At 41.0% G+C, this 24066-nt stretch overlaps 1 protein-coding gene across 14 annotated transcripts; it reads right to left on the bottom strand.

The window, feature by feature from the left end:
• Positions 1-883: 883 nt before the first annotated feature.
• Positions 884-23591, bottom strand: kif1ab (kinesin family member 1Ab; the record flags this gene model as incomplete). 14 transcript variants are annotated; one of them, XM_079348055.1, is made up of 50 exons in its annotated part: positions 23110-23591; positions 21899-22080; positions 19711-19784; positions 19444-19623; positions 19238-19306; positions 18878-19056; positions 18634-18745; positions 18316-18393; positions 18084-18149; positions 17963-17980; positions 17759-17837; positions 17584-17662; positions 17174-17316; positions 16978-17016; positions 15727-15926; positions 14785-14864; positions 14599-14674; positions 14420-14499; positions 14237-14343; positions 14040-14123; positions 13692-13872; positions 13508-13580; positions 13317-13407; positions 13072-13220; positions 12598-12776; positions 12338-12475; positions 12116-12234; positions 11933-12018; positions 11672-11807; positions 11008-11191; positions 10501-10591; positions 10297-10415; positions 10153-10208; positions 9884-9992; positions 9705-9771; positions 8712-8796; positions 8511-8616; positions 8224-8247; positions 7966-8080; positions 7689-7822; positions 7481-7542; positions 7217-7362; positions 6876-7067; positions 6722-6793; positions 5879-5988; positions 5362-5481; positions 5027-5219; positions 4824-4942; positions 3251-4488; positions 884-3218 (listed from the first exon to the last, which is right to left on the bottom strand). In XM_079348055.1, the coding sequence occupies exons 2-49, from the start codon at positions 22002-22004 to the stop codon at positions 4431-4433; spliced, it is 5163 nt and encodes a 1720-aa protein (XP_079204181.1). In that variant the 5' UTR covers positions 22005-22080; positions 23110-23591. The 14 variants fall into 14 exon arrangements, with proteins under 14 accessions (XP_079204181.1, XP_079204175.1, XP_079204188.1 ...); XM_079348049.1 differs by having other exon boundaries at positions 11657-11807; positions 23110-23590; XM_079348062.1 differs by having other exon boundaries at positions 15727-15857; positions 23110-23590.
• Positions 23592-24066: the final 475 nt, after the last annotated feature.

The raw sequence follows: 24066 nt of genomic DNA, 5'->3' as shown, positions 1-24066 counted from the left end.
CAAGTACTTCTCACTCAGTCCAGGGCCTTTGTGTCAGGCTCAGTTTTTCTAACTCTGTTATTAGGGGATTAGTCTGCTGCAGCTGAGGACATGCTGAGTGCATAATCAATAATAGAAGGCTGCACAAACGCACAACCGTCTCGCCGTGTTCACCTTGAGCAAAAGTACCAACTGTTATGCAACAGACATGAGAGGGGCATTATGTTATGTTATTCACTTTTACTCTGCTCTGTGAGCAAACACTGGTTTTTTCCGCCCTCTTTGAACACTGAACATGAGGAGACAGGCTGAGCACAGATCCTTTTAAATTGTTAAGGTGACATGATCACGTGTCTGTCAACCCTAAATTATAACATGCAGAGCTTGGAGGGGTAGTAGTCACACCAACTCAGGATTCTGCCTCTACCTGTGACAAACCCTGCCATAGGTAAACTTTAAGGACATATATAGTATCACATGACAGAGGGTAAGTTGTGGCATATTTCCTGGCTGAACAGTGACCACGTGGAATCTCTGTTGGTTAAAGATTTTAAAGTTTGACACACATCCTGTGGTGAAAGACAGGATTCTTCATTTGTTATTATAATTAAATGTGAGAAATATTACCATCACGCAGCCAGTATTCTTTTTATGACATATTTCATGTTGATACATTTGCAGTATTGTGGATTTATGAGACATTACAAAAACAGCAGAGCTACTATGGTTAACATTCTGTACAGTAGTGGCGCAAACATGTAACGAGCATCAAAAATGCAAACATACTGTAATGCCTTTATGCCACAATGAAGACGTTTCAACTGAATGAACTGTACATACCTTGTAATGGAAATCATTAACAGAAATCAGTGAAGGCTAAAAACAAATCACATTAAGATGTTGCTTAAGTTTCAACACTCATTTATTTATTCGCCTTGTTTTTTTCTTGACAGCTTTTGTTACGTGTCCACACACATGAGAAAGAACTCGAAACACTCAAAAGAGAAACGTGAGCACTGAGATTAAGACTTCATCACAGGCTGGGACCTGGTTCTGCTTCTGTCAAAGCAGCCCAGAGCAACAAGCAGACCTGGGACCACCTACTCGGCAGTCTAATGACCACCTCATCCACGCTGAGCTGAAATGTGCATAACTGATCCCTGATCAGCGTGCTTTGCTCTGGAGTGACAGTTAACGAAGCAGCAGGCCAAGTTGTCTTATTCATTATGGTACACACAGGAAGAGAGAGAGAGTTAATATCATCTGTGTGATGAGAGCCGGCACAGAAAATCTCAATTTATATACAATACAGAGGCAAGAGGAAGGTTTCCAGTTAGTCATTACAAGGATCATGAATGACGATACTTTACAAGCAGCACTCTGGGAGGGGTGGGAGGGAAGGGGTAGGGGCTGTTGTCAGTAGCAAGCGATAATGCAGGAGAGAGGAACAGCAGAAGATAAGTGGACCTGCATGCTTTGATCCAGAGCTATGACAGTAAAAAAGCAGCCAGAATTGTGATAACTCATTAACCTTTTGACATTTACTGGTCTGTGTACTATGCTATCTCACTTAGGGGTTTTTTCCTCCTTTGAACTATTTGGACTGGAAGCATGGCAAGTTTTACACACAAACTTAAAATGCTAACTCATACCGTGTCGTTTTGGGTTTTGAAAGCTAAAGTATCTTGTCATCTCCTCTGTAGGGTAGGTATGTAATAAGTTAAAACACCAACCATCTTTTCCATACATTCTTAAAATATCTTCATAAAAAAATCATAGTAAATAAAGATGCTTTGTGCATAAGTGCAATTTACAAACATAATCCATCCTTCAAAATAAACTTTCTGTTCCAGCAGACAAATAGCAGACTATGTAAGTGTGCATTTAAAAAAAAAAAACAAATAAAGTTGATTATACCAAGATGACACAAAACGTTTAGTAATAATCAGCTCATGTCACGTCATTGCTGACGGGCAGAATATCATTAAAAAGTCACAGGGGCTGCAACAGATAAAAGGTAAATTGTCTGATGTTTTGCTTATCAGGCTGAATTGCTCAGCAGGTTGGTCGGCCTGTGGCGTACAGAGTCCTGAATACTTTATTGAAAACTGAGTGTTAGTCAGATTTCACAAACATTTCATCGTAACCAGTAAATAAGGAAAATAAGAGAGAAGTGGGGAAGACAGTATGGCTGGCTGACCATGTCTTCGATTTTAAATTAGAGGGTATATATTTTAAATAACGCCCACTGTTAGCAGTCCTTTAACAAGAGCTGAATTTAGTTTAATTCCTATCACCATGGTGATAGTGTTGATTTCAAACCAACATTTGGGGTCATCTTGGTACAGTGCTAAACAACAAACAGCTCGCCAAAGCAATTACAAACCATCCCTTGACATAAGAGTCATAAAATCTGCAAAGCTACCATAATGATTAGTGACTGAAACATCAGGCTGTCAAATATCAAGCAGCTACTGTACAAAAGCTAAGATAGGGATTCTTTTTCAAAGCCACAGTCAATGATTATGAGATATGTATATGCTGTAATGTACTGCTAAAGGCTATACCAACACACTATATAGCATCATTGATAATATTCACTCTCTAAAACAGTGATCATCAATATAAAGAACAGAACCGTAGCATCTAGTTTTACTCTACATAAAGGCTTAATCTTAGACACATGTTGCTAACTTTAGTGTTAATGTCAAAGACAAAAAAGGATGACGGAGGGAGAGATTAAAAAGAAGTAAAAAGAGGGAGGCACTATCTGGTGCATGGACAACTTGTCCATTCAAAGCAAGTCACACAGATTACAGGTCCACGGTAAATGATAACTTCTCGTTCAGCTCGACAAGACTTAAATACAAGACGCAATAAATGAAGCAACTCTGCTGGCCCATAACAAACGGAATAAAGACGTATTTGTTCAAAGTAGTCTACATGCAGAGTGCAGCTCTCCAGGTAGCCGATAATTTAGATCATAGATCAATTTATGATTGATTATCTTACAGAAATATGTCAACCACAAGGGAAATACACGTACTTGTTCAGCTAGGAAAAACTCTCATGTTGATTCACTAAAGAAGCCGACTTGATACAACACATCAACCCCCGTCGTGTATCTATTGAGTTAAACAAAAGGTTAACTGTGTGAGTGTGGAGCATAAAGGCTGGAAACAGGGGTGAACAGCTAGCCTAGCTTAATTTGAGCACCTCTAAAGCAACCCCTCATACACCTAACTTTTTGTGCTGCTTAAACAAACACAACATTACATCTTTTTTTTTCTTAAGAGGTGCTGGTAAATGGAGTTTATCTCCTTTTGACAGGCTGTTAGTCTTTCCCTGCTTAAAGTCTTAATACTAAACTCAGCTAGCGTCTAGCTTAGCTTAACTTGGTGGTCTCTCTTTGCAGGGAAAGAGAAAGTGTATTTCCATTTATGTCAACAAATATCTGTAACAAATGTCTCCTGCACATGATGATCTAAAATATTTAAAAAAATGCTTTGGTTAAAAAAACAAACAAAAAACTGTGTAAATTATACAGTACATTAACTCAATAATGACAATAAAGTGCCATGCAACAAAACTGATCAATGGTCCTGTCACAAGTAAATAACAGTGCAGTGAAAGAACAATAGCAACAATATATAAAGTTCCACAGGGGATTTGGAGATGATGTGAAAAAGCACATATTGGGAACAAGGCAGTAAAATGAGTCATCTCTCTGGATACTGGATAATTTAGCCTTAATTAGCCAACAAATTCTTAATGGATCCAGTTGGAAACAATAAAACACGAAACCAGAACATTGAATAATTATGTCCGAATCACCCTAATGCTACTTCTATGTTAAAATGGCCGATCTGTTTGATATCTGAGACTTCTGCAGTAAAACAAATACTGTGAGCTGTAAAGCACAATGTAATGTACAGTATATAGTGCTTGTGTCCTCCTTGCACTTAAAAGACTAAACTTATGCGTTCTGCTTTTCTGCCGTAATTAAAATACATAAGTGGGAATAGTTAATTTATTAGAACACATGAAGATGGGACTGACCACAGATTAACTTTCTACAAGAAACAGGTAGCCTCACAGATGACAAATATCGACATGTAAAACTAAAACTAGTCCCAATGCTGAGCAGAGGTAAGTTCACTAACAGGGTTGGAAGGTTAGTCTGTCTTATGTTTCTTCCAAAGGGAAGGAGGGAGCACAGCATGCAGGGTTTTAAGGTGACGACTGCAAAAACAGAGAAGGGATGTTGTGTTGAGTTTTAGGATAAGAGTTTGTGTGATTTTTGGGACTGGGAGGGTCGTCATATGGTAGGCTATTTAAATGGTTTATGTGTAATTTGTTTACATGAGCAATGTTTCTTAGAGCAGGGAGGTGCGTGGAGCCTTCTGATTGTTTAGCTTGTTTCAGTGTTTTCCACCAGGTTGGTTTGACTCTCACATCCTCTGAGCAGCCGGAGCCGACTGGATCGACTTTCTCCTAGAGAGCTTTGACCTGAACAGAAGAGATTGAAGAGATGATTAGTAATATTCAAATGTGTAACTTAATATTCAGTGTGTTGTCATGTTTTTTTTATTCTACAGGTCACAAACCAGTTTCAAGAAGGAACACCATAACTTGGCAGTAGTTACAGATAACATTTACCAACAAATTAGTAACCATCAATGGCAGTTAAATGTCTTCTTTCAATAAATCAAAAAAACAAGAAAACCATGGGCGCTATCAAAGTGTTAGTGCAGCTATATTCAGAAATAACACAAGGGCTAATAAATGTTGCTAACAGCTGTTTAAAAATGCTGACTACCTCTCACAGCTCCTCCACCCCTCACCTGATGGTGCCGGCCAGCAGTGGGTTAAAAGCGTACAGCCAGTCGTGCATCTCTTTGTCATTGGTTGCCTGCAGCAAAATCCCACGATGCTCAGTGCACACAGCAAAGGTGTTTGGAGTCTGTCAATAAAAAACCCTGCGGTTACTTCAAGTTTCATTCAGGTTCAATGTGTAACTATATGAACATTATTCATTCATTCATACCCGAAGTAAGGTCTGTTTGTCTTCGCTGTATTCCACCTTCGCAGATGACAGGTTGATGACGGCTCTCTCCACGCTGTCTCTTTCACTGCGGTACAGGTAGACATAGGGCCTGCGCACCACCACATAACGCTTCACCCAGCCACTGGTGTGGGGCTCCAGGAAGTGCAGGTAGCCTTTCTTTGACACTATGGGGCTGTAGAGGATATACGAAATACCAGTGTTTCCAAGAATCTGCCCAAAGCTGACCAAAACTTTTTACATTTGATGCTGCTTAACCAAATAATAAAAAAAAGTCAACTTGTCCACTAAATCCAGTATTGTGTGTGTGCTCTAACCTGACACGAATCTCCTGTATGTCAGGGACAAACGTGAATCCCCTGAGAGCTTTCTTTCTGTCCACAGGGCTGTACGGGTCCAGATCTGGTGTGGAGGCTTCTGAACTGGGTTCAGTGTGTCTGAAAAATAAGGACAACATGTTCAAATTGTGTAAAAAAGACAATGCGTTGGAAAGATAATCTTCCAAAATCCACAATCTGTTACGGGTTGCTTTCTGAAGATTAGCTATTTTGGGGCTGAGTTCACAGCAAAGAAAAACATCTTATCTGTTGTATCAACAAAGAAGGCACTGTAACCATCAGACATCTACAGGAACATTTAATCAATCATCAATCAATCTTTACTTATAGAGTGTCAATTTATAACAAGTGGCACTTCACAAAAAGCAGGTAAAAGACCTTACTCTTTTTAGCATCACATGATTATGACTGATGCCAAATCTTTCTGAAAAACAACATAGGCTTTATTGATCTTCAGTGGGGCACAAATCATACACTGGATCAAAGTGCTTCATACCTGATGTCATAATGTCCCTCGACCAGTGAGGGACAGGTGGAGGACGGAGTGAGTGTGTTGAGTCCAGACGAGCAGGAGTCTCTCATGAGTGATGCAGACATCTCAGAGAGCTAAAAAAAACACACAACCACCAACAGAAACGCATTCACAACACATCACATATGAAAAAGCACACACGCACGCACACACAGGACAAAAGGGACAAATACAGATACAGACATAACATACCAGCAAACAGTTAAGCACGTACAACACAGACATGCATTCAGAGAAAATTTAAATCAGACAATTTATCTTTTTTTCGAGCAAATTACTAAAAACCCATGTCTGAGCCATTTCAAATCCAATCTTATCTACAGTAAGAGCCCCTCACTGGTTCACAGATTGTTAAAGTGGACATGCAGGTTGGCGATCGTGTTAGTGGGAGCCTCTCAGACACTTCAGAGGAGGGGTAGTGAAGAATGAGGAAAGGAGAAGGGAAAACTTAAGCATTGCAAGGGGTGAAGTCTGGATGCAGAGGTTTATGCTGAAAGAACTAAGCAGTAGACCTGAGTCAATAGTCTCTGTCATGTATCTGTTAAATACACAAATTCAGAATGATTTGTCAGTAACTTTTCGCTCAGGTCTACTGTGGGGTTATAAAGACATACAAGGGGATAATAAATAAAAGTCAAGAGCTTTGGTGAAAGTGTGAACTGTAGAATACTAAAAAGGACTAAATCATACATGACAATGGCTGGAGAGAGGTTGCAGGCCTTAAATATTTTATTAAAATAAAAAGGTAGAGGCTAAAGGTTAGGAAGAATTAACGGGCCGGATTATCGGGCCTAGGCTGGGGCTCACCTTGCTCTCACTGGCACTGCTGCTCACCTGGCTGTATTCCCTGTTGAAGGTGTGCATGAGCAGACGCAGACACTGCAGGAGACAGAGTCAAAGAGTTTTTAAGATGTTGAGTAATGGTGAGGTCAACATTAAAGTTCTGGAGAGCAGCAGTCACCTTGGCAGCCAGCTCCCTCTGCCTCTGGTTGGGGCTGTCAGGGGTCGGAGGGATACTTCCAGGACTGTGGCTGAGGACGGGACTCTTTGCGAAATCACTGATGTCGCTGCTCTTGTAAAGTGCATCTTGTCCTGCCTGCAGAGTGGCCTCCAGCTTCTCCCTCAGCAGTAGGTAGTGCCTGGTCTTCTCCACCTAAAAACACAGAATTCAAACTAATAAAATACTTGTGCAAAGCAAGCATCATATTGATGTATAATATGTAATATAAGGATGCCTGGTTATCAACTAAAGCTGGCTTTTTAAATTGACGATGTAACAAGCTGTTTAGTCTCCAAACTGACCTCCTGCAGTAAACTGAGTTTCTCCAGCTCCCACTGGTGGTCCAGAATGAGGCTGTCACTGCGAGGCCTCCACCCAGCCAGGTTCTCCTCCCCTCTCACATACGCCACCGAGGTGTCCAACACACGCCTGCGTCGGCGCTGCATGCCTGAAGAGAGAAGAAGAAAGAAAGAAGAAAAAAGTCAGTGAATGTTTGACTTTCAAATACAAGAAAAGAAAAAGCTTTCAATATTCCACAGATTATTTTTCTTTGACTAGAGTCTCACCTGGACTTCCATTGTCTGCCACATGGCAGAGGGTGACTTCATAAACTCCAGTTACGCGGTTACTATGAAGGGAAGAGGAGATGTTGTAAAAAGGGTTCAAGAGAGAAGAAACAAATAAAACTACAGCTTTCATTTCTGATTCAATTTAATACTTTTCTTAGACATAGAGGTTGTTAGGATTTAGACTATGTGAAAATATGGGTTATACCTCTCAGAGGGTCTGAGGCAGCCAGTGCTGAACAGGTTTCTGATGGAGCGAGAGGCTGGCAGTTTTGCATCACGTGAATAGAACACCATGCAGAAGTCTTTGGTGATCACTGTTGGCTGGGTGCAGTTCTCCATCTAGTTACAATAGATCAGACAAAAACATTCAGAATCAAGAGCTAAGTCGACAGCACATGTAATAAAACTTACGAGTAACGTGAATTCTACAAAGACCACATTAAGCAAAATTAATATTATTAGCATTGCATGATGTGTGTTACCTCTAGATAAGCAGAGAGGGTGATGTAGATCTTCTCCCCGTAGGGAGTGACTCTGTTTAGAAGCAGAGAGTTGTGCATGGAGCTGTCCCACGCGGCCTCAAACCGGTAGAAAGTTCTGCATCAAGGGAAATACAAAGTTATTATCTGGATGTTTATTTAGAGGACTAAAAGTCTGCCTGATGAAAACCTGTAAGCATGACTGTTCTATTATTTTTTTTAAAAAGTATTGCCAAGATAAAAAAGGATGGTCATTTATACCTATGATCAACTCCCAAGGAGACGCTGCGGTCAACAAAGATTGAAGAGACAGGACAAGAGTTAGAAACTTTTAACTGCAGCTGTTAAAAGTTTGAACTCAGCAAATAATACGGTTCTGTGCAAACTGAAAAAAAGCATGGAGCCAAATCATATTTGACATTAAAAGGCATTTTGAAGCACTGTTAAAACTTTACCAAACAAAGCATCTGATCTGTCTTTGTTGTTATATTTTGGTTTACAGATTAATTTGGAAACCATCACTGAACGTCGAGTAATTGAAGTCCTACTTGTCATTGTGTTTTGGCCAGAAGTATCCAAAAGAAAGGATGTTGAGGGACAGGATGTTGGGGTCTATGATGGTCTCATCAGCCTCTGGTGTGTTTCTAATGCGACCTGAATTCACACAAGTCATAATAAAATGAATGACTTTATTGAGAAATCTTCTCTGATTAGGCCAAACATGTTTTTGAATTGTGCTAATGACTCACCGATAACCAGCTCCTTCACCTCTTTCCACTCAATATCATTCCCTGTTTCGTGAGCAATGGTTACTGTGATCCTCCTCTGAATGCCCTGTGGAGTCCAGAGAGAACGGGATATTAAACAGCATGTTAAAACAGACATAGATGTATTTCTTAAGATTAGGTGATCGAAGTAAACTACTGATTCATTATGCATTTATTTGGCTCCTGTGTTGTTGTTTTTCATTTCTGGGTTTGAAAATGTATTGCTGCTATCAGAACAGGTTTAATCCATAAGAAGTGGAAGAAAAGGGTTTCCAATGTGTCCTTACAGTCTTTCTGGTGGCCAGCAGGGGGCAGCACAATCTTTTACATAACATTGTATGAAGCTGACCCTACTTCTGACTTCACATATCTAATTTACCTAAAAACTACTAACTATTACGATATCCAAGTCTTCTTTAAAACAAAATGTTTTTCCTTAGTACATTTTGGTCCCATAAAGTGTTCATACATGAAACAGCACAGTATCTCTACAGTGAATGAAAACAAGTTGTAATGATGACTCATGTCAGTAAAAAGACACTCTTAAGTGTCAACTCTTTGTTTGTCAGCAAGACCATTTTGTGTGTTTATTTTTCAAAATCAGCATCCTATTATATCAAAGCTGCAGTAAATTACAGATGCTAACTAAGCTAGCACTAGCATTGGCTCATAGCAACGCTTCAATCCTCTCTGACCTTTATCCTTTTTTCAAAATAATGTCACTTCTGGTTTCCAGAATAAGGCTGGAGGGACTAACTTTCCAAACTTGATGCTTTTAATAGATGGTGGATATAATAATAGTGGCTACATCTGTTTCTTCTATGAGGTCTATTAACCTTCCCCAGATGTTTAACAGAAGACACAGAAATAAGATAATTAAGAATGGATACAAAGCTGTATAAATATCCACTGAATTTATGAAACAAGTCAGTATATATGGAAACATGATGGTACATTTGAGTGTCATAGTCAGACCTGGTGTAGGAGGAACGTGCCGTGGCAAGGCATCCCCCCTCTGTGGTCAACAACAGCTGGGATGTAGCTAGAAACAAATAAAGTGTTCAAACTTTAAACTGAGATGGTCTTTGTAAAACAGTATTCGTAATGTAGATTATCTGATATAATTTGAGAGCAGCCGTTAATATCTCACTCACTCTCCATTAGCTTCCAGCTCACAGATCTCAAAGAACACCATGAGGTCATATTTGGCGTGACAGGGCCCTGCAGTGGAGCGAGTCAGAGTGCTGAGCTTTGTAGCCGGCACTGGAAGAGAAACGACAGATTAATGTGTGATGGCCAAAAAAGACTTAAACTAAACAAACAGAGCAGAATATTAAATTGGTGGCAGAGAGAAAAAGCAAGTTATGGTCAATAAAAACAGCTTCATGTGTTTTTGAGAAGCAATTCTTTCATCTGAAGTCACCTGGTTTGGATAAGGGCATCACTCTGGGGAACTGCCTCCTGGTAGGTCTCAATGGACTAAAAGACAAAGATACATTACATAAGGAAACTCTCTTTCAAGAGATGGTCCTATCTTTTCATTTCAAAGGTCAGATTTCTTACTGACCTGATGAGGTCTTTGCAGAGAGGGGGGAAGGGCTGTTTCTGATAATGACCAAACACCTCGAAGACGATGGGCTGAGTCTTGATGTATTCCACAAAGGACTTGGTCACCTCCACCGTGATCTAACAAAGACGAGAGGAAACATCACTCACACACACGTCCAACAGATAAATAGAGACGAGTAAATATGTTATTTTCAGTGTTTACATTTTGAACATGGTAGAAGCCCAGTGGAGGTCCCCTGCCAGTGTTCTTCAGCGGCTCAGTGGAGAAAGCTTCATCATGGCGGTGAATGAAGCTGCACAAAAAAGAGACCAGTACATATACTGAAGAATAGCAACCACACCCACAGTCTGTATTAAAGGTATGATGTCACCCATTAGTTTGTAGGGTTAATGATTGGAGGCCAAATTCAAGTTTTCGCATTTTGGTCATGTCATTTATGATGAAAGTAGCAACCACAACTTAAAGCAGTATGAATCAAATACTCAAAACTCTATCCTGATTAAGAGGAGGTGGCTACTTGTCAATCATAAAGTGACTGATCCTGCTAACAAAAAAAATCACTAAGTTTCTTAAAACTTTCATATTTGCTGTAATTCACAGGCTGAAGTTTTCTTTGTTATTTTTTTAAATAAAAAAACATTATAATATTTTTAGAAAATATAGTCAGTCCATCCATTATAATCTTGTGTATCTTCTTGTGTAACTCACTTGAACTGGCAGAAGATGTCGGCGTATTCGGCCGAGATGCTGGAGGCCTGCAGGACGGTGACTCTGAAGGTGAAGGTGCTGCCGATCTTCAAGTGGGACAGAGCTTTCTCTGGGGACAGGTCCAGAGGAAGATCCAGACCCAAACCTGAACTCTTCACCGGGCTGCAGGGAGCCTCCAGGGCTTCTAGATGACACAGAAGAAACAAACGTGTGTCTGGTGTTATAGATGCATTCATTTTTTCTATTAATTTTAGAAAATATTGAAACAGAGACACAGAGTATTGACGAGGTAAGACACACATTTTTATTGTTGTGTGACACGGGGGAACAAACAAGGACCCCATGGAATTAAAATAATTTAAACAAATCCAGAGAAAGTGCTCTTTAAAGGTCTAACTTTTATTTAACTCAACAATCCTTCATATTCTAGCTGGTTAGGAATTCAATATAATTAATAAGGCCCATATCACAGATCCAACATTTCAGAAGAAAAACCTTCTCTAGGGAAATTAAGTTAAAAAAAAAAACCCTGGAAGAACAGAGAAGGGTCGAGTCTCCTTGGATGGACACACATGCAATAAATGTCCAGTATACAGGGTGAGAAGAAAAGACAGAATAAATACTGTTATTTAAGCAATGATCTGCGTACCTGGTGCCACCTCACCTGGACAGGTGTTGTTGTTGACCTCATCTGCAGAGATTCCCATCTCAGAGTTCTGTCCTTCTCCCTCCACGATTCTCAGCTCTTCCTGGGAAGTGTTGGAGGGGGAAAGACTGCTGGGACAGGACTCTGTCTGGAACTGGAAGAACAGAGAAAACAATCAGCTCTGACCCAGTTTAAAGCAAACAATCACCATTCAAGAAAAAAAAAAGAAAAGAAAGAAAAACAGAAATTCGATTTATGTTCACTCTTTCCAAGCGTTACCTTCTCAAACTGTTTGTCTTCAAAGGAGATCTTGGCGGTGCCTGACTGCCTCACACCAGAGCCGTAATCAGGAGCCTCTTCATCAGCTTATGAGAACAAAAACAAGTACAGGATGTTAGACTAGTACCCCAACGATTCCTAAATACAAAATATAACGCATGACAAAGAAGCCAATATTTGTACCTGATATGGCCTGAACAGCCACCCTGAGGAAGCCTTTCACCTCGCCTTTCTCACTAACAATGGCCACACGGTGCACCAGAGGCACCGGGTACAGCAGGTTACTCAGGTAAACGAAGGCCCTGTGGAGATGGAGAGAGTACATTCAGTGGGAAGCATTTACTGTGCAATAAAGGAGAAACACAAGGAGCAAAATAGTGTGTAGCTTCATCGTTTATGACAAACCTGCCAACCAGACGGAACCAGGGGAAGCGGTCATAGAAGGGATCTCCTCCGGTCAGAGCGTGGTCGCAGTCCTCCACGGCGCTACTGGGGAGCTCTGCAGCACGATCGTACATTTCTCTCATCAGGTCCAGTCTCTGCCTGCAGAGGGCCGTATAAAGGGTATAACAGCTGGATAAGCTAACAGATGAGATATATGAACACACTTTTGTTCATTATTTTATAGTTTAAATAAATATACCCTGAACACTTGAACAATGTACCTGAGTTTTTCCAGAGTCCAGTAATGTGTCGCTCCATTCTTTTGGTCTTGTACTTCAACAGCAACAATGGTTTGTGGGAAAGGTCGTCTCTCTCTCTCTTTGGCCACATTGGGGGGCAGCAAGTCAGGGGGCAGGGGAGAATAGAGGGTGTCTGTCAGCAGGACGAACTGGAACTGCACCTGTGGACGACATTATAGACACAAACACAAGTGACCCCTTGCATCACGCTTTCTGTATCATGTAAGGGATTTAACTTTTCTTCAGGTAACATTTCAATGCTAGTTGTCTCGGTAATATTTGGCAGGAGTACATTGTTTAACACGACGATATGCTTTATCATCGGATCAAGTCAGTGAAGGAATATCTGGTTTAGGTTTACCTACAGCTACAGCTTAAAATAACAAGTGAGAGAAATCAATGTAGTGTCATTGGTCAGACTGCTGAATAAGGAAAATGTTTTCCAGGAACAAGCACCTTTTTCTTCAGCTCCACACTGATAGCGTTGGCCTCCTTGAGGAAGATGGCGTTGCCCCAAAGAAGATCCCTGAGAGAAGTGAACTGGTAGAAACGCCACTTTCTGAACGCCCAAAGAGCCAGCTCAGTCTCGCGCTCTGTCCAAGGCACTACAAACAGAAAAACACATCATCCGGACCGATGGGCCTCATTTAGAGATGATTGTTAGATGAATGAAAAAAAAAATAAGGGATGAGAGTTATCACCTTCTTCTTCGGGCTCCTCTTCTTCTTCAGGAGACTCCAGGTAACGAGAGTCGACCTGTTTCTGAAGAGCCTCCAGCTTACTCTCATAATCCTGAAACAAAACAAATGATCCACATCAAAAACAGGATGAGCGGATTTGTCAAACATTTCGCTGCCAGATGCTCTAAATACACCGTTAAACTTGGACTCACAAGCCTCTGCTGCTCCAGCAGGTTACTGGCTTCTTCTCTTTCTTTGCGATACTGATCTTCAAGCTCCTGAAGTCTGAAAAAAAGATTCAAAACCACATGTTCAAGACGCACTTTGAAAACACACTGAATAATGTGACGTCGTGATCCCAATCATCTTCATCATTATAATGTCTTCTCCACACACCTTTGCTCCATCTCCTGCTTCATGTCGATTCCTTGTTTGTCCAGGAGCTCCCGCTGGGCGAACGCCCAGTCTACTGGCTCAACCGGCGTTTCTGCACATGGCGTCCTCTCTCGCTCCATACGAGCCTGCTCCGGGTCGTTGAAGCGAAACACATGGCTCTTTCCCATAATGATGCGGTTCCCTAAATAATTCACATGACAAGGTTGCAGTGTAAAGACTCTTGCGTGAATAAACAATGATCACAGATGAGACGCTACTCTGATTCACAAACACTTGTTGTGACAGTGGAACAGTGATTACATGCAGATCTTCCTCCCAGTACATTTCTCCGTTAACTTGTACACGTACCAGACCGAAGAACGATGGGAGAGGTCACTTTCTTTCCGTTGACGTACGTCTCTGACTCTTCACATGGCTCCAGGACAACCACTCCTGTCAAAGAGAAGATGAATTCACCATCACAACAACGTTTTTTATGTAATCTGTTCCCGATTTAAATTTGTCACCATGTGACACTGTCATTTGTTAAAGAGAACAGTCTTGACCTTCTCCCTGTGGGCCAATGGTGCTGCTGAAGGTGCAGTGCTCATCTCTGATAAAATGGCCACTGAGAACGATGTCTTGGCGAGTCTTGGCATTTTCCCGTCCAACTCTGAGGGGGAAAGGGAATCTGAGTGAGAAAAACCCCCTCAGGAAAACAAAAGAGCATAAGAATAATAAAACCTTACTTAGTGATGCCATCTTTGATATAATACAGCAGACACTCTGACATCAGAGGGTCTTCATTCAGGTTCACCAGATGAGGGGTCTGAAAGGGGCAATCAGTACAAATGTTAAGAGTTTGCGTGTTTTCAGACTGATGTTGTACATGTATCAATCTATCACACAACAGTGAAAAAGAACACACCTTTTTAGGGGAGAAGACGCCCAATGTGCCGCCATCTTCTCTCATTGCAACACCCATCTCAGCCAGCAGGGCCTCCCTGCAAGAGGCAGTAACACAGTTAGAATCATAACACTGGATTTTAAATACTGTATTCATCTGATTGAATCCTGGGAAACTGTGACTCATGCATCAATATGTTTGACAAACCTTTCCATACGAATGGCCTCAGTACGACGCAGTTTCTCCTCCCATGTCTCATTGAGCTCTGCGATGATTTTTTCTGTTTCCTGATTGCATAATTCAGACTCTTAAAATAATACACATTGGAATTACAATGCAAAACTCAGGCTGTATAAAAGATGGACAACACGGCAGCTCTTCAAAAGTGAAGCCAAAACCCAGGAGTGGCTCCCTCTACTGACTGGCTGCAGTATAAACATAGTTTCTGTCATTCTGGTTAGTTCCTACCATGATGATGCACAACTGTTTTTCTGGGAAGTTGAGTTTAAAATGAGTGATTTGATGCTATAAAAATCTGCTGCTGAAGAGTGCTGCTCCTGAGGAGCTGTGTGCGATGGATTAACAGACTAGAGGTAGAACAGTGAGTGGAAAAATAACAAACGCGAACACAAGAGTGTCTGCTTCAAACCAACCAAAGAATCTATTCTGCTGTTGGCCACCTACAGGAGATGTGTTGTAAGTTTAATGTGTATATGATTAGTGGCACTGGCAGGGCCAGGACATCAATACTGCAGCTCCTCCAGCTCTGGCTCCAAATGCAGTCACCAGCAAAAAATGTCGGCAGCTGTCGCCTGGGTTTTTGGAATTGTTTTTGTACAATGGGAGCAGATGGGGACTGGTCATCCATCTTTATATACAGTCAATACTGCAAACAGTCAGCACTCCAAAACAGGGAAAGAAAACAATGAAATGAAGAGATTATCAAAATAAAAAATCTTTACAGACAAAAATAGTATACATTGTCTACATTGAAGATATTCAAACTTTGAGTTTAGTTGCAACATAGAATCTCGTGATTTATGAGCATACTAAAAGTCTTTCCATTACTTATGTGCCTTTTCTTTCTTTTTTTAGAATTCAACTACAGACCTAACTCTGCTCTCCGAACAGTGTCCATATTAACCTCACCTTGAGTCTCTCGATGGCCTCCTCGCTGGCTGGGCTGAAGATGCGGTCGTGAAGGTTGCTGATGGAGGCGGCACGACTAGATAGGGCTGAGAGCGAGGGGGAGGGGCTCATTCCTGTCATGGCATGGTTCACTGTGGAGAGATCACCCCTTTGATTGACAGCCTGGCGATTATTCTCAAAGTTCTTGTAATCGCACAGGTCTGCCAGAGAGAGAGGCGTTGCATGGGAGTGAGCAAAGGAAGGAACGGAGGTAGGATTGAAGGTAGGAAGGACAGAAGGTAGGAGAAGACGCAGGATAATCAAGGAGGGACATCAGGGATTGAGAGAAGCACGCAGAGAAACAGGTATAAAGGGGAAAAATAAGGGAACAACAGGGAGGAGTACAAAAAGAAGAGAAAACTCAAATAATGGTTTATAGAAGCAGAGGTCATTTGCTTACCAAAGCCATCGCTGACAGAGAGAAAAGAGCAACTCAAACTGATAGATCACAAAATGCCAAATAGAAGGACAGTCAAAGGCTTTTTCTTTTCTGACACACTCGACAGGCTTAAAGCATGAAAATGTTATGAGAAAGAAAATTAGAAAAGTCTACGATGCACAAAGACTAAAATACGGTTTCTTCATTTTTCTTTTGATTTGCTTACGTTAATGGTTTCAAACTGTTCAGCACAGAGTTTTGTAGCAATGCAGGCCTATAAACACTCAACCCCATTCAATAAGCGCCACACACAGAGAACCAGGATGCACAGGAAAGAGTTTCTCAGAAATCTTAAATGGCGTCCTCTCAGACCGTTCTCTATTCCGTGGTTGTTCACTTTCATCAGGAAATGCAGCATGCTCAACATCCAAGCCTTCGTCAGTCTGCTGCAGGTTCTTAATGAACTTTAATAAGATCACAATGTCAAGAAAATCCCCGTCACAAAGTTAATTGTGCGATGTGGATGTAAGTATTAAATGGCTGGATTCTACAGATTAAATTAATGTAAATCTTAACTTCTGGAAAGAAAAGGAAGCCATTTTTTTCAGAATTCTGTAGAAAAAAAAGGGAACTTTAAATGGCAACAAGGCAGATTAACCTGAAGGATTGTTGTTTATTCTCAATCAATTCCATTTAATTAACAACATTTTTGCCATGGTTAGTTTTTGGGGGGATCGTTAGTTTGGTCTCTAATGTGTTGGAGGAGGAAGACCGGCTCAGATGTTTATTTCTCTAAGTTGCAAAGCGCAGGCTCTCTACAGCTTTATACACACATTTCAAACCAGCGATGACGGGGCCGGTGCCGCGATACGCTGATAGGACAGAGGAGAGAAGATAATGAGTGTGAGCATACCCACACTCCCAAGATTAATGGTCCGTCTTCAATGTACAGTCAGACAGAAACTGCACAAATGATCTAAATTGAAGCGAGCGTTAACATGTGATCCAGCCTCGAGACGTGACACTCACTCTCTATGATGTCTCCCAGGCCCTGTGCGTACAGCAGGTCTTTGAGGCGAGAAACCTCCTCTTTCAGCTCACGCACCAGCCGGTTGTTGGGGTCCTCATTGATCACAGCGTTACAGCGGATCTGTTTGGCACGATCAGCATACCTGGAGGATCAAAAGCCAAGAAGTCATAAGGTTACAGATCATCTTTCACAGCTCAGCAAATTATGCAAAACTACAGAGCTACGTCATGTCCATTTCCCTAATTCACACGCAATCTGATGCAGGAGATTGCTACCAACTGTCCAAACATCAATCCTACAAACTGAGCCTGTTGTGTAAGTGTGACATTTTCTTTATAACACTATTCCAAGAAGACAAAAGGCTGCTATGATGATCTTTACAAAGAAAGGTTATTGAAAGTTTTCTCACCGCAGGGTGCTGAGGGTCTCGTCATAGTTAATATCAGCAGGGCTGAGGGCGGCTACCATAGCTGTACGAGAGTTTCCCCCTAGAAGATGGAGGAGGAGATTCAATGTTTAACTTGAGAGAGAACGTCTGATTTTAATCTAAAAGGCTGACGTTTTATTGTAATGTTTTCATATACCTAAGTTCTCCCTCAGTAGCCAAGTCAAAACTGAATCTCTGTAGGGGATGAAACTCTCCACCTTCTTCTTTTTCTTGTTCTGTGCAAAAAGGTAAGAAAAAAAAAAAGATATTTGTTTTCATTTCAGAAAAAAAAACATTTAAAAAATATCTAAAAATCTCATTGGAGTTGCTGTTTTAAATTCTGATCATTGATATTACTGACCTTGTTTGGGGCAGAGTCCTAGAGGTTGCACAAGAAATGCCAATAATTATTATTTCATTAAACAAAAAATCAGAATTTGTAACAATTAGATTTATTTTAAACAAGGTGTTCCAAAACGTACCACTTCAGCCAGAGCAGAAATAACTTTCCCTAGTGTAGTTAGAGATTTGTTGATGTTTGCTCCTTCCTGCAAATAAAAAGAAATAAACGTCAATTTTAACAAATATTTTCTTTCAATCTCATTGAGTTTATTTTACAACTTAAATGTTACACACTGACTTTAAGCCATCACTGTGAGAATGATTGATATTTTCACTCCTTTGTGCAGAGACACCAAATAATGAGCGTCTCACCTTCAGTCTAGTCCCCTTCGCTCCGGTGGAGTCGGCTCTCTCACTGCCGGCCAAATCCACCAGACTGATCTTACTGACCTGGAATTCAACAGAAAAACTCTCAGAAAAAAGATTTTAAAAAATGTGATACTTTAATGCATTCCTCACATAAAACCACAGACGGCGTCCGCTCAGGTCATAAAACATAATCAATTATTTTCTGATTCTAAAACTGCTGTGGTGAAACAACATCCAGAATAAGAAACTACATTGATTTGTTCATCGGAGAGCTCGAATAGTTAAGTCATGTTGGGTGATTTCAAAGCGCTGAGCTCAGACCTTTTCTGAGGTGTTTTCTGTATCCATGTCGTGTTTCTTCTGTGTGAAGATGATGTTAAAGACAGCGTGTGAGCGGCTGCTGGTCTCGTTCATGTTGGTTGCAGCCACAGTCCTATGGACAAATGTTTTTGCTTTAGGTGCATACAACTGAATCACACAGTTATCCTCTTCCGTAATGTGCGGCATCGATCATTTACTGCCTGCTTTGATTTATTGATTCAATCATTCAGCTTTTCTTTTTCACCTGGCTTTGTTTCCAGAGTCCATCAGGTCCTGAATGTCATTGTAGGAAGTGACTGCAAGCTTGGACAGATCTTCCACGTAGGGTCCCATCAGAGGGTGCTCTCTGACACGCAGGTTTCCTTTGTTTTTGGGATTAAGCAGGTCACGCACACGCTCACAGTAGATCTCCATGTAACTCACCTAAAAAGAAAAAAAAAGACATTTTCAAATCGTCTTCAGATTTTCTGAGTGTTTATTTAAGCATCGAGCATCTGGTATGTCTAAAAGAATCAAGCAAAATAGTTAATTACAGCACTAAAAAGAAGCAGTCACTCCTCTGGTTCATGAACTCATTCATTGATGGATGATGATCTTCACTTACCTCCACAGAGTAAGACATGTTGTTGTCATTATTGCTGTCATTGATCTTGGTAAAAAGGTCCTCACACAACTAAAGAGGGAAAAAAAAACAGATTGTCATTTATGTGTCTTTGTTTTTATACTCATAAAGAAAATGTCTTTTTTGCTTTGTAAATAGAAATATCTACATTAAAAAAAGGGATTAGTCAGAAGTATGCTGTGTGTTACCAGAGGTATGATTCCCTGCTGGTCCTGCTCCTGTCGTCCCATCATGGTGTAACTTTTCCCCGATCCCGTCTGTCCGTAAGCAAATATGCACACGTTGTAGCCTTCAAAGGCATGAAGCAGCATTTCCTCTCCAATGTCCCTGTACACCTGCACCTGAGACGCATAGTTGATATCCTCGGGCTGCAGACAGAGAGGGATCACATGGAGTTTAATACAAACATTTAGTTTCTGAAAGCAATGGGAAAAAATGGATGCAGTGAAACTCACCGTAGTGTGTGACCAGTATGAATAGTCAAAGTTGAAACTCTTGTTTTCTTTTGGCTGTTTGGGGTTCAGGATGGCTAAAAAGAGACAAATAAATGATTTAGTGCAAACTGAATCAGCTTTAAACTCTTTTATTTCAGGCTATTTGTCAGTTTTTCAAGAACTGCAGGACAGAGGTGAAAATATTTGAACGTTTTCTGTCCACAAATCGAAATACTTCAATGCAAAAGATTCTCTCACACCTGTCTCCCCTTCAACCAAACGTGCACATATTTGTGCTTCCAGCATTTTCTTCATGATCAACTGATATGAACTCTGCATTCAGTGTCCACATGCGTCTTTTTTTTAAAACTATGGTTTCATCGTGAAAGCTTTGTTAGGTGTTTTCAATGTAAATCAATACAGCTTTAGCACTCATCCACCAACTTCAGCTCAGGTAGAGATAATTAATATCAACATTGATGCACTGCTCAGTTTATTTTATTGATTAGTTACTGTGCTCTATGGTTTTGAATTGTGGGTATGTTTGGTTTTGAAACACCTTGTATGGGCTTCTAATTGTGTAAAATCAGATAGTGAGATGTAACAGTGGTTCAGAGTGAAACACTGGAGTTAATAAAGCAGCAGATTTGAATGCACCACTCATCCTTTTTCAAAGGGGGGAGGGAGGACATGCACTGGCATAACAAGAACTGATCAGGAGCCTTTCAACACTGCATCACCCCCTGTGGACGAGTTCAGGACTACAATAGCAGCAACATCCCGCTTGAACATGTGCTCAGACAGACTCATGAGACATGCATCCATCAACTAAACCTGTCATTCTTTAGTGGCTGCCGGTGAGACCATAATGCAGAAACATTTAACGGGACAAACGTAAGAAGCTGTGAGTGAAGGTAAGGTATTCAAATAATGAAAGTTTGAATCTTTGCTTCTAATGAGGTCATTAAAAACGACAGATACGACTAGTGGACACACACCTTCTTCTTGTTTTCCCCCCACACACACACACACACACACACACACACACACACACACACGTATATCAGCTGACACTGCATCAGAGCTTAACCAGAACAACAAGGTCTTTTTGGTCCCTATAGCTCGTGCAATGAGAGAGGCTACACACACACACACACACACACACACACACACACACACACACACACACACACACACACACACACACACACACACACACACACACACACACACACACACACACACACACACACACACACACACACACACACACACTAACAGGCCTGACTGAAGCCTTTGTTTCTCTCTCAAGCTGCCATGTTGTTGCTGCATGCCTCTCTGCCCACCCTGCTATCGCTGCAGGGACAAATAATCGAGGGTGAACTTGCTAGACGTGGCTCAATTTAGGTCACATGAGAAAAATAGAAGTAGCAGAAGTACAACTTTAAAACATACATTTCTTACCTCACACACAACAAGAATTGTACAGACTGTCTCAATAATATATTTGAACATGTTCTGATCCTGGTTAGCAAATAGGGAGACAACCTGACTTAAAGCCTCCATGTGTAGTTTTTAGGTTCATTAAAGATACATTCAGTGCTTGTTCAAGGAAAACGTTTCTAACAGTAATCATTACCTGATGAAGTTCTGACCAGGAGAAGTTACATTTATGAAATCCCTCATTGAAAATATAAGTTCAGTCCAGGATTTTGCAAAAAAATCTTTATTTTATTTAAGAAAAATCTTTCAGGTTAAAGTGGCAATAATATGTCTCCTTCTTCAAATGTTTATGGTCATAAATTCTGCTTTTATATGATTGCCTTATATCTGGAAAAAAAAGGCAATTAATCAAGACGTCAAATGACAGCGAACCAGCAGCAACTTTTTTGATAACCAATAAATTGTGTCCAGGAAAAAGATAGATTTGAGCCTTCCTTATTATCCTATGACAGCAAGATGAATATCCTTCTAGTTTAAATTGTTATATGTATTCAACAAACACATGTTGAAAATATTATTTGGACTGTGACTGATCCAGCTCCAACATAGACTCTAGTAATCAAGACAACACCTGGGGACCAACTTTATGATATATGTTTTTTTATTGGTAGTCCTTCATAAAGTCAGAATAAAGATGAGCAAAGAGAAACTTGAGTGGAGAACTCTAAGCCCCAAAATGAAAACAAAAACTTGAATTGAAACTCACTTGTGGTGTTTCCTGACATCTGAATGATGCACTTGCTCTCCTTTCCGATCTCTCTGGAGTTGAAGGGCCGAACCCTCACTGCTACCTTCACAGAAGCCCCCGCCATGTCACTGGTGGGTGAGTGGGTGAGCAGAAGAGCTAAAGGTCTGTGTGGTTACACAGAGATACGCACACACAGGTACCTGTACAGAAGGATGATATAAGTAAACGTAAATACAGATGTATGGGCTTTTTGTATTCTTCCACATAAACATTTGTAAATATTACAACAAATATACCAGGTTTAAATAATCCCTGTTCTGTTGTTATCATGATTGATATTGAGGACTGGGAATTGATGGCAAAACAACTAAGCTCTGATTTTAAACACATCCTCGATTCTCAGGCCAATTCATCTTCAGTCTGACACTCAGCTCCTGAAACAAGCCGGCTAAAAGGCTGGGCCATTATTGGCAAAAAGATCGAGAGCATCCCTTCTTCAATTCACTAAAATGGCAGCTTATTTTCAGGCATCACTCTCCTCCTATCTCCTCACTGCTGACACAGACAACAGATAGCAACAGAAAAAAATGACAGGATTTTGAGAAGGCTTCCACATAATCTTGTAATAATTTCTTAGTCTGTAGGCCTATGCTTTTTAAAACCTGTATGGTGGTGTGCTTCTCTGTTATTGACCAGATAATGATGTGGACATCCACATTCTCAGCATCTGTCGATTAAAAAAAACAACCCAATAAAATCCTCCTAAATTTAGGAACACGACGTTATCTGAACAACTGGATAGTTGTTGGTGGGAAATATGAGACATTTAGGGAGGGCAATGGCGGTGCAAGCGATGTAAATATTGGCTCCTCCATCTTGCTTTGCCTGCCGCACCTCAGAGACAGGCCGCGTAAACACCAAATCATCAAACACTGCGTCAGAGACGAGGTCAGCGCACATTCTCAAATCTGAAATGGCATTGAAGCCTTTAAAAGAGTATGTACTATTACTTCAGGTTGGCGTTTCTGTAAAGGTACATTTGAATTGGGGGTTTTTTGCAGACAATTGTTGACAGCAGAGGAATTAAATAATCAAACATCCTGCCGCAGCGCCCTTATATCTCCTCGTGCGCACGGAAAGGCCTCGAAATTACCAACACACACACACACACCTGCTCACATCGCCGATGATGTGCCGTGGAAAAACATGTCAGACAGGCGGTCTCTTACCTCAGCAGCTCACACTCGACAACCGCAGAGGGTGAATCGTTCTCTGCCCATTCGAAACTGGAGTCACCCGCTCCCTCCCTCCTTGAATCTCCTCAGCGGCCTGTAATGTCTTGTAATTCTCTCTGTCGTTAATTCAGCCTACAGCATCCTTCTGCTCAGCGCATCCATACATGGAGAATCCGCCGGAGACAGAGAGAGACGATTTGAGGTTCAGCAGCAGCGCTGGGTGGGCGCAAGCTGTGAACGCAGCGGTGCGTCAATCACAGACGGGAGTGGGAGATGGGGACAGAGGAGGAGCCAGATGACACGGGGTGGATGGGTGCGGGATGCTCCAGCGGTTAAGTCCGTCAGTCGGTCTGAAGTAAAGGAAAATGGCGGTGCTGCTGTAGCAGGGATGCTGGGAGGCGGTGATGACATCAGCATCAGCATCATCAGCAGGCAGCCATAAGAGAGATATGCAGCAGAGCAGAGGTGGAGGAGGGAGAGAGGGCTAGCATATCAGGCCTCAGAGACAGACATGGGTGAACATAGAAGTGAAGAGGTTTTATTAGTGAGGGTGACACTTTATGAGAGGGCTTAATTAATACCACCTGCGTCATGATCAAAACTCTTTCTGAAATTTAATCCAGTGGTGCAGGAATAGGGATGATTTTTTTCAGACAACAAATTAGCTTTTATATGAGTTTGTTGTTTGTTTGTTTTTTTACCTGAGAAACAGCTCATATAACAAGTTCAACAAAATGTGACTTGATTCATACAGATAAAACCACAACAGTTGTCCAAGAGCTGTGGATGTTTAAGCTTTACATAACCTGCCTGTTTTGCACAACAACTTCATGTAATATTTATTAAAAAATAGGATCCTGAGTGTTTTCATAATGTTAGAGTATATGAGGTGAAGACATAGCAAGATCTATTTCTGATATAAAAGTAGAAGTTCAAGACTTGTACTAAGTA

This window comes from Symphodus melops (genome assembly GCF_947650265.1).
Source record: "Symphodus melops genome assembly, chromosome: 7".
NCBI lineage: Eukaryota > Metazoa > Chordata > Actinopteri > Labriformes > Labridae > Symphodus > Symphodus melops.
This window is presented reverse-complemented; position numbering and strand designations above follow the sequence as displayed.